The following is an 11,105-nucleotide window of genomic DNA, read 5'->3' on the forward strand; positions in this document are numbered from 1 at the left end:
ATCATCATTTCACCCACATAGCATGTGTTAAAAAGGTGAGAGGGCTACGACAAAAACTGGATGCACTTCGTGTACAAAACGGACAATCTCTCTCGAGGTATCATCGTTTCGAACAAGAACTCATCTCTTACAAAAGGGATTTCATTTTTTTGAACTTATTTGAACTCCATACTTTTTGTGTGTTCAAAATGCACCATTCAAAGGCACATCACAAAAATTCAACAATTTCTGACTTCATTTGGTATTCTTCGTGCATTTACTTTTTTTTTGAGCTAGTTGACCCTCAAATTGAAAAGCACTACAATGAACTCTGAAAATGTTGAAAGTTGGCATGCTATCATCATTTCACCCACATAGCATGTGTTAAAAAGTTGAGAGGGCTACGACAAAAACTGGATGCACTTCGTGTACAAAACGGACAATCTCTCTCGAAGTGTCAGCGTTTCGAATGAGAACTCATCTCTTACAAAGGGATTTCATTTTTTTGAACTTCTTTGAACTCCATACTTTTTGTGTGTTCAAAATGCACCATTCAAAGGCACATCAGAAAATTTCAACAATTTCTGACTTCATTTGGTATTCTTCGTGCATTTACTTATTTTTTTTTGAGTTAGTTGACCCTGAAATTGAAAAGCACTACAATGAACTCTGAAAATGTTGAAAGTTGGCATGCTATCATCATTTCACCCACATAGCATGTGCGAGAAAGTGGAGAGGGTTACGTTTAAAACTGGATGCACTTCGTGTACAAAATGGACAATCTCTTTGGAAGTAGAAGCGACCCCCACAATAAGAGACGACATTCTTCTTCTCTCATATATGGTGGACACTAGCTCACCTGATTTTTCAACCCTCGATGATGGTCGCTACTCCTACTTCCCCTAGTGCATAACCAATATCTAGCACAAGGAGAAGAAGGAGAAATGACCCCCCACAGCAACAGTCAACATTCTTCTTCTCTCATGTATGGTGGACACTCCCTCACCTGATTTTTCGACCGTCGACGATGGTCGCTACTCCTTCTTCCCCTAGTGCATAACAAATATCTAGCACAAAGAGAAGAAGGAGAAGCAACCCCCACAACTACAGTCGGCATTCTTCTTCTCTCATGTATGGTGGACACTCCCTCACCTGATTTTTTGACCGTCGATGATGGTCGCTATTCCTTCTTTCCCTAATGCATAACAAATATCTAGCACAAGGAGAAGAAGGAAAAGCGACCCCCACAACAAAAGTGGTTCCGCGGCACGCCACGTGGTTCCGCTGCACACCACGTGGGACTAATGGTCTTTCATTTTTAAATGACTGTTTTAATCAAAAACAGATCTGTTGCAAAAGGGATTTCATTTTTTGAACTTATTTGAACTGAGGACTTTTTGTATATATATGTGGTCGAAATGCATGATACCATGAAGTTAGAAAGGGCTAAACCATTCAAAAGTAGCAAATGAAGTTAGAAAGGGCTAATCCATTCAAATTTGGAAACTATAATGGCACAAACAGAAACTAGACATATATAAATTGGTCCAAGCAGTACATGATACTAGTCCAAATAGTACATAATAATAGCTATCATAGATATATAGCTGGCCATAGTTGATACTAGTCCAATCGGAATGTCCACCTTATTCGAGGTGACGCTGGCCATAGTTGACGACTCAAATCTTGCGGTACAACTCGTATGAAACGTATGCATCTTTTGCTGCATACTCAATGTTGATACGATGAAGTGGGGTCTTCTCCCAAAGTTTGTGCTGATACTTTGGGAAATTGGTCTTCATATCACCATATTCCTCGTCGATCAAGGCAACTGCCATATGAGCCATCGAAGTCCTGACATGTCGAAGCCTGAATACCGTTTGGAGATCAATGAGGCAACCAGTTGGTATCTCAATACCGAAGCTGTACCTCATCTTCAGCTTGTCGTTCGTTATGTCAACGGTAGCAAAAGTGATGCCGCTGCGAAGGAAGTCCATGAGTTCTGGACAATGCTTGTCACTACTGCAATAGAAACAAATTAAAATGGAACAAATGTTACATACTGCTGCAATAAGGAAACATGTTTCACTACAACTAAAGAGAAAATTATCTTTACGATTCAAATAGAACATATCCAATGGAACCTAGAGAGATCACTATAGCTATTCAATGGTACCTAGAGCGATCACTAGCTATATGAAATTTTCATGACTATGACATATCATATTGCTATCCAATGGAACCTAGAGAGATCACTAGCTATATGCAATTTTCATAACCTTGGATCAAAGAACACCGCATAAAATTGTATCACTACAACTATGATTTCAATGGAACATATTGAACCAATCAGATTTTCCAGATTGTGCAACACTATTCCAATCAGATTGTGTTCCCTTCAACTAATCAAAATTGTTTCACTACAACTATTTGAAGCGAACCAACTATGATTCCAATGGAACATATTAAACACTAGTTGATTCTAATACGATTTTTCAGATTATGGAACACTATTCCAATCAGATTGTGTTCCCCTTCAACTAATCAAAATTGTTTCACTACAACTATTTGAAGGGAACCAACTATGATTGAAACAAATAAACTTACAGTGTCATTACCTTGGATCAAATAAAGCCTCAAAACTTACCTCGCCCATTGAAAGATCAAGACATGGTGTGCGAAGCATAGTTGGATGACGGCAACACCGCGTTGATCGGCCGCGTACTCCAGATCAAGCCCCAAGAACTTCTCATGATCCATTGCAGCGCCAAGCCATCGTTCCTTCAACTGTTCAAGAAAATACAGCATCTCGTTGCTCTTGTTCGTGTACACGACATCGAGCATGGTCGTGCCATGTGCGAGCACCTCTCCAAAGCGAGTTGGCATGGTGGAAGAAGAGAAGGGAAGAAGAGAGGAGAAGAACAGAGAGCGAGAGCGAGAGAGAAGAAGAAACAGAGAAATGGCGACTCTGCTTTGGTTCGTGCTTTTCATCGCCCAAAACGACGCGGGATGCAAACCGTTTAGGGCCTTTAGTCCCGGGTTGAGCCACCAACCGGGACTAAAGGGGGATACGAACGGTTGCCACCACCACTGCCCCCCGTGTAGCCCTTTAGTCCCGGTTTGGGACACAAACCGGGACTAAAGGCTCCTTACGGGTCGGGACTAAAGCCTCGAGGGAGGCATTGAGAATTGGGGCGACGTGGTCGGGCCTTTAGTCCCGGCCCAGAGGCAGGCCGGGACTAAAGGGTCCCGGCCAAAGGCCCGTTTTCCACTAGTGGCTGTCATCATCTTCGTCGACAATATAATTTTCATCCCCAACGAATGCGGTTTTTTCGTCCATGTCAACACCTAACTCATAGAACTGCACATCATTGATAATTTTCCTTTTGTTAAAATTCATACAGTAGAGCATGCCGAAGAATAATCTGCAACACTCAGACCATTACAACCACATGAGCCAAATCACTACCATTCATCGTGCTAGGTTTAAATGCCAAACCTTGGGCCGCGGTGTACACGTCGTCGGTCTAGGACGACGGGCCTCTAGGGAGGAGAGCCCCAACTTGATTCTGGTTGGCGGCACCACAAAATACGAGGAAGCCGCGCTTTTTTTGGCCGGATCCGTGACGGGGGACGACGGTCGTCGGTCGCAGCGGGGGAAGATGGCGGTCTATCGCGGCGGGGGACGACGACGGTCGGTCGCGGCGGAGGCGGCGTCGTTCACGTCCGCGGCGTCGGACGAGGTTGGTGAGATGCGGCGTGGGAGGGTGAGATGCCACAACGTTGTTCCATACCTTCAGCGGCACCGGACGAGGGCGGTGAGATGCTGCGTGGTACGGTGAGATGCAACGACGTTGTTCCACACCTCCGGTGACGTCGGGCGAGGGCGGTGAGATGAGACGACGTTGTTCCACACCTCCGGCAGCGGCGGACGAGGGCAGTGAGACGCGGCGTGGTATGATGGGATGCCACGAAGTTGTTCCACACCTCCGGTGGCGTCGAACGAGGGCGGTGAGATGCGACGTGGGACGGTGAGATGCGATGACGTTGTTCCACACCTCCAACGGCGATCGGCCAGTTCGAAAAATTGACCGGGAGGAGCGTGATCGCGCCGGATGGGCAGGAAGATCGTGCACCTTGCTGTTTTTTCACGTACGCGGACGGGCGCGAAGATCGTGCGCTGGATTTTTTTTCATGCGACGATGTACACACGACGGACTATATATAATACTAGCAAAATAGCCCGTGCGTTGCAACGGGAGAAAAAAAACCACACGCTTTTAATCTTTTTATAATTATTTTGATTTATTAAAATAATAAGCTAACAAACTAATGTAGTTAGTCCTATCCTATTTTGTTGAAAAATCAACCCGTCCATTGTTAATTCCACCATAATGAGAAATTGAAGCGTGCGTTGAATAACAAAAATTACAGGGGCTTTTTTATAAAAATGGCGTGGTGGGTTTTCCGATGAAAGCAGTAGCCGCTTTATTATTAGGTACTAGCAAAAGGGCCCGTGCGTTGCAACGGGAGAAAAAAATATCAAACACTTTTAATCTTTTTATAATTATTTTGATTTACTAAAATAATAGGCTAAGTAACTAATGTAGTTAGTCATATCCTATTTTGTTGAAAAATCAACCCGTTCATTGTTAATTTCACCATGATGAGAAATTGAGCGGGACAATCAAAGCAAAACAAAGAGGCTACATGAATTGATCAATGTACTGTTATCTTATTTCACTCATGGGAAAGAGAATATGGGATCAGATGACAAACTGAAGGTGGTGTTCCATTCTCTGTCTCTACAACAATACAATCTTACATTCAATACATTCATTCATCAGCAAACAAATCCCCGCAAAAAAAATTTCTTGCCGGTGCTTGGCACACGGTTGGAGGCATAGGGAGGGATCACACCAGATGATGAGTTCCTGCCGGAGGAGGGGATACGATGAGGGGAGCAAGGGTTAGGCACCTCTATCTGGCCAAAAGGAGTCGTTGTTGTCGCGCCATAACCTCGGAGTTTCCCGTGTGAGCCATGGAGGCCCGCCTCCACCCGCAAGTACTTCGCTCCGCCGCGCCTTATCCGCGCGCCGCCGCCGTTCTGCATCGACCAGACGCATCATCCCCAGTCACTGTAGCTGTCGCATTGATTTGATCCAGAAGCTGTGCTCGAGCGTCGAAACGGGGGCAGCAAGCGGGCAGAGGTACGGCCGGGGCGACGGGTGGGTTGAGATCGACAACAGTGGTGGTTGAGGTCGGCCGCGGCGGTGAGTGGTGTGGCAGCGGCCTGGGCACATGCCAGGGTGGACCAGGGTTGACGCGATGCGCTCGAGCGCCGCAACGGGGACAATGAGCGGGGAGAGGTACAGACGCACAGGCGGGTGGGTTGAGATCGACAGCGGTGGCGGTTGAGGCCGGCCGCGGCGGCGAGTGGTGTGGCGGCGGCCTGGGCACAAGCCAGGATGGCCCAGGGTCGACGGGAGGAGGCGATGCGTACGGGTATAATTTTTGCAGCGAATCATTTTTTTTATTTTGCGTTGCAGATAAATGATGGAGCGCAGGTTTAATAACAAAAATTATAGTTTTTTTTATAAAAATGCCGCGGTGGGTTTTCCGACGGAAGCGATAGCCTCTTTATTATTACTAGCAAAAGGGCCCATGCGTTGCAACGGGAGAAAGAAATACCACACGGCACACGCTCTTAATTTATAAAAAATGTCTATAATTTGAGAATTTATAGTTACGATACAAATAAAGATGGTCTTATCCTACAAAAATGCAGTTCAAAATTTCCCAGATCTTCTATTTTAACACGGCTTGCATGTAGATTTAATACATACAAAGAATCAGTCAAGTGACCTTCAGTTTCATCTCTAATCCTGATTTTGTTGACGTGTTCATCCCCAACCCGGATGAGTACCGGTATGAAAGAAAGACGAATAATGACTTATTTATTAAGATTGCACCCTAGATAGTATTTTTATTAAACGTTTAACAGATAAAATAATATCATATTTAAATTCTATATATTTTTCTAATCAAATTCCATGTATAATATGTTAAATTTGAAGTTACGGTTTAAAAGATATGAGTATTTAAAAATATATTTAATATATACTACGAGTTTAATGTCATAAACAGTAAGGGCTTTTTTGTAATATCACCTCGGTGGGTTTTCCAACGGAAGCGATAGCTTTTTTATTATTAGGTAAAGATTATTATTATTATTATTATTATTATTATTATTATTATTATTATTATTAGGTAGGTATAGATAGATATAATACTGATGGGTATAAGTTTCTTTTCGTATGATCATTGTGTCCTTCTATGTTTCTACCGAAGCGGATCCCACGAGATATACGTACGACTTGAGAAGAAGCAACGAGAAATGAGAAAAAGGATAATAATCTGAACGCTGATGATTTTCTGTACACACGTTCACAACCAGCCTTATGAAGGCAACGAACCAAGTCACGAAAGAACGTACTTGTCGGCATACATATCATGTAATGTCAGTCTCAACCCAGCTAGCTAACTACAAGAGATTAACGAACTTTCCGTATGTGCGTGCGCGTGCCGTATACGTGCTAGCGCCACACACGCACGTAACACGTGTGTGTATACGCTGGCTATGCACACATTGACATGGATCCTAAGGAGCCGGACACGCCAAGCCTAGACGGCGCGGCGGCACAGCGGGCACGACGCATGCCGGCACAGCCACCCGTCTATGCACGACAGGTGGAACGTGTGGCGGCACTCCGGCAGGCTCCGCGCCGCCTCGCCGGCCTCGAACTCCTGGAGGCACACGGAGCAGCCGCCGTTCTGCACGGCGGCCTGCTGCTCGGTGATGGTCGTCGCGGGGAGCTCTGCGATGGCGTCTGCAGCCATGCCTTTGAAGGAGGCGGATCCCATGTCAAACATCTCGGAGAGCGTCGGCGGTCCGTCGCTGAATCCGTCGCCCGCGGCGTTCATCTGGCTGTCGACGGCGTTCTGCACTGCCGGGTCCACCTTTTCACGCACCAGACGGCCCGTCAGGAGGCTCCAGATCACGTCAAGCTGAAACCAATTAATCATCATCAGTAACCAATTGCTCCAGTAAGTCAGTCAGGTGTGTAGTTTGTTAGTTGGTCAGGTTTGTATCACGTACCACGTATAGGACGCTCCAGATGGCGGACTCGTCGGAGCGCCACATGGCCATGGACCTGTCGACAACCTCCATGGCCACCACGGCGCCGGAGATGGCACCGATGCCCGCGCCGCGAACGAGGCCGCTCTCCGTCGCCAGCCCAATCATCCCACCCGTGATGGCTCCCAGAATCGTGCCCACTGCAGCAGCAACAACAACACAAGTCGATCAGGAACAGTCGCACGATGTGGATGCCGCCATGCATGTGCACCGTGAAATGAAAGGAAGAAGAAACATGCATGCATGTATGCAACTGACCTGTGGCGAAGATGAAGGTGATCACGCCGCGGACGATCGAGCCGGCCACCCGAGCCGGCAGGCTGGATATGCGCCCCTCGGCCGCGTCCTCCTGGTCCTGGCCCCACAAGAATTCCTCCTGGCCCGAGAAGAATGTTGCTGTGTCGCCGCGAGCCATCGCTGCCTCCATGGTTGCCGCCGCCGGATTACCTTCTCGCTGCGCCCTGCGGATCGATCGGGTGTCGGACAACAAATTGAATCAGAATCAGATGAGGTGAATATATTGCCGCCGCTGGATGATCAGAGGTGTAGAGCTGAATGAAAGAACGAGGAAGGCTTATGTTGGTGAGATCAAAGATTTTGTAGATGATGTAGGAGGGGGGCAGCTCTTATTATATACTAGTGGTACTACTCGTACGCGCTGATTAATTAGCCCAAGACTCGTGGCTGGCCGAAAAATGGATTAGCCAGCTAACTGGAGGGAGGACATGTTGCGTGCACATGGCTTGCCAGCTCACCGTCCGCGACCACTGATTTTTCATTATGCAGACAACCTAGGCCAATCACACGTGTCAGATATCCCACGTGGCGCACGAACTAGCTCGGCGTAGCAGCCTACGTGGCGGAGAGAGTCCAGGGGAAAGAGAAAATAGAGAGGCGGGAAACAAGGCAATCATTCATAAATGCTAACGGACCGAGCCCATCCGGCACGCCGGTGATGGCAACGTGCCAGTTGCCCCCGCCTTCACCCGCTCCATCTCTTAACGGCTAAGCTTCCCTCTTCGGGCACTACTCAACGCAACAGCTGCTTCCAAGCCAACTCCGAAACTTCTCCTCACTCCATGACTGCGTGACGGGTGCAGCCGTACGTGTTACGGACCAAGAGAGAGGGGGAGAAATATGTGTTTGCTTTTCTCTCTCACCGAACGCGCGGAGTCATCTTGGAAAATAAAACGTGCTTTGTTAGTAATCAGATGATAAATGTCACACGTGTGACAGGAAGTATTCTCGCACTAGTGATTTTCAAAACTAAAGTTACCATAAAAAAGAAAATGAAAACTGAAACTTGCCCATGAACAAAATATTATCGACAACTAAAATTGTCATCCTCATGTCACCAAATTTGTCATAAAAAACGTTTTATCATGTGTTTGTGTCACGATTTGTTAGTAGTATTAGGCATTTCCAATGCATCATATCTTAACCTATGTCATATATACAATAAATATCTTAACCTAAATACTTCCTTCGTCACGGTTTAGAAGACGTGCATGCAAATTCTTTAAGACCTAGGTGGTTATTGATTAGCTGTGAAATGAGTTAAAAAATAAAATTCACACTACGCATGCATATAAAAGTAGTACAACAGAGCACTAATTAGCTACTAGGAGTAAATGTAACGTGCCTTAATCTTTGTCTATTTAGGAAACGCACACAAGTCTAACTGTGCCTTCTAAACCGTGACGGAGGGAGTACAATATAGTCCTTCTAAAGATTTCAATACGGATTACGAAACAAAATAAGTGAATCGACATTTTAATATATGTCTATATATGCGGATATTCAATTTGGCTCCAGGAAGCATATGCTCCTGCGTGTTAAAAATGTATTTTACAAATGTTATTTAAAAGAAAAAAAAATATATGTGTTTGTTGTAACACTCAAAAGGCACATGCAAATTTACAGGTGAAAAACTTAAGTGTTTTGGTCTGTGCAAAATGAGCAAATCGAACATGAAATGTTACCTCCAAATGTTACATTTAATTTTATTTTTTTCACCAACGAAGCACTGCTATATCATATGGCATGAAAATTGGCAAGCACACTTGCCACACTAATATGAACATTTACAAAAAAAATGCAGAATTTTTAAAACTTATTCACTATTTATTTTAATTTTACTGTTTATTACGGAGCATATGCTCCCCAGAGCCAAAAATCCACGTCCCTATATATGTCCGTACATAGTCCGTGTAGAAATCTCTACAAGGGATTATATTTTCAAATAGAGGGAATATTTAGATCAAACTTACACAATGGGTTATATTTGACTCGCTTCTGTGCTGTTAATTGTTGCTAGGTGGTCTACGGACCTGAATGCGTTTTCTTCACTTTTGATGTTTAGTACCATAATAGTGATGAATAAATCAAAAGCTTTTTCACACAGAAATGTGTTTTGTGAGAGAAGCTAGGTTGTCTTGCTTCCTGTAAAAAAATCTAAATCTAGATTAAGATAGAGTAAAACTATATTTCCTTTAATATGCCACCACATCATTTTTTTGTTTGGGTGGCAATCTTTAGATATAAGTGCACCATGAAGCACTAGGACTGCCCTTATGTAGGTCAATTTATATAAAGCCAATAGAGTCGGCTTATGGACCATATTTTTATTGTTATGTCGATGTAAATCAATAAAATAGCATACTGTTTTATGTGTTACCTATAATAATATGAATAATGATAACTTGCTGCCGCCAACAAGTATAACAAATTTGTTTGAGAATTGATTGGTTTGTATTCCTCACAAACTTACGGGACACCTCTAAGGGAGAGTTTGTGTCTTACTATGCTTGATTTGGGATTGCGAAAATGAGAGTGTTTTTTAACACATTAATACTCTAATAGATTTATACATTATTTCAGTCTAGTGAATCCTTATGTAGTGGCTCCTGCTAGTCCCCGCTAGGGTTCCTCCCTGCCTCCACCCCGTCGTCGCCGACCGCCCTCACCCTCCAATCGCCGACAGCGCTCTGCCGGCGCCCCGTCCCCCTCCCTTCCCCAGATCCCGCCCTAGCGCCGCTTCCCAAGGAGGCGGCTGTGGAGGCCCGAGCTCCTCCCCCGTCGCCCCCTCTCCTCCCCCCCCCCCCCCCCCGTCGCCACCGGCGGGTGCCCCCGGCCCTCGCCCGGCTGGTGTCAGCGGTGACGGGATCTCCTTTCCCCGCGCTTGTGCTTCCCCTTCCCTGGGCAAGGGGTGGCGGTGGTGTAGCTCGGCTTGGCGGTGGCCGGCGGCGGGTGAGGTGGTGGCGCTGCTCCTTGGTGGCGGGCGGCGTGATAGCGCGGGGTGACCGACGGCGCGCCCCCGGCCCGGATCTGGCCCTGCGGGCCCTATCTGGGTCCTAGCGGGCTGGCATCCAGCGTGGCTTCGATGTCCTCTGCGTGGTGGGGAGGAGGATCAGCTTGGACGGGGGGCGGCGACGCCAAGGACCTACCTGTTGCAGCGTGATGGCGGGAGATTTACGTGCTTTGAGGTCCCGGCCGGGCCTGGTATGCTCCTGCTATTGCGTTCGGTCGGCTACCGTCGTTGACGATGGAGGTTGAGCCCTCCCGCGTGCCAATGATGCTGCTTTTCCTAGTACCTGCTCCTTTTCATCGCTGTGCAGGACTTTCCTTGCGTTGCCGTGGTGAGAAGACATGGGGGCTTCAAGACCGTGTTGGTGCAGCTTGGAGGTTAGTTTGCTGGCAGGCTCCGGAGCGCCCGAGGTGCAGATTGGGATCGGGAGAAACCCTTGTCGGCCTGGCCGACACCGACGTGGTGGCGCCTTTGGGTGCTGCCGAACCTTCATGGAGGGCGTCGGGGGCTACTCTTCCTCGTGTCTCGTCGCGTACCAGGGGAAACCCTTGACATCAGCATCGTCATTGTCGCGGTTCTTCTTGAAGGTGTTGATTGGTACTGGCGCTTCGGAGTCTTGGA

At 46.6% G+C, this 11,105-nt stretch overlaps 1 protein-coding gene across 1 annotated transcript; it reads right to left on the reverse strand.

The window, feature by feature from the left end:
* Positions 1–6,377: 6,377 nt before the first annotated feature.
* Positions 6,378–7,791, reverse strand: LOC123410396 (NEP1-interacting protein-like 1). The gene is made up of 3 exons (XM_045103333.1): positions 7,436–7,791; positions 7,139–7,317; positions 6,378–7,047 (listed from the first exon to the last, which is right to left on the reverse strand). Exons 1-3 carry the CDS (start codon positions 7,602–7,604, stop codon positions 6,664–6,666), a joined length of 732 nt encoding a protein of 243 aa, XP_044959268.1. The 5' UTR covers positions 7,605–7,791; the 3' UTR covers positions 6,378–6,663.
* Between the last annotated feature and the right edge of the window lie 3,314 nt (positions 7,792–11,105).

This window comes from Hordeum vulgare, chromosome 7H (assembly GCF_904849725.1).
Source record: "Hordeum vulgare subsp. vulgare chromosome 7H, MorexV3_pseudomolecules_assembly, whole genome shotgun sequence".
Lineage (NCBI taxonomy): Eukaryota > Viridiplantae > Streptophyta > Magnoliopsida > Poales > Poaceae > Hordeum > Hordeum vulgare.

What these genes read in the sequence shown, in the direction of transcription:
- LOC123410396 (XM_045103333.1), bottom strand. Translation starts at nt 7,604, where the DNA reads ATGGAGGCAGCGATGGCTCGCGGCGACACAGCAACATTCTTCTCGGGC. An exon ending in CACCTTCATCTTCGCCACAG is followed by an intron (nt 7,318 to 7,435) that starts GTCAGTTGCATA and finishes TTGCTGCTGCAG; the next exon opens with TGGGCACGATTCTGGGAGCC. An exon ending in TCTGGAGCGTCCTATACGTG is followed by an intron (nt 7,048 to 7,138) that starts GTACGTGATACA and finishes AATTGGTTTCAG; the next exon opens with CTTGACGTGATCTGGAGCCT.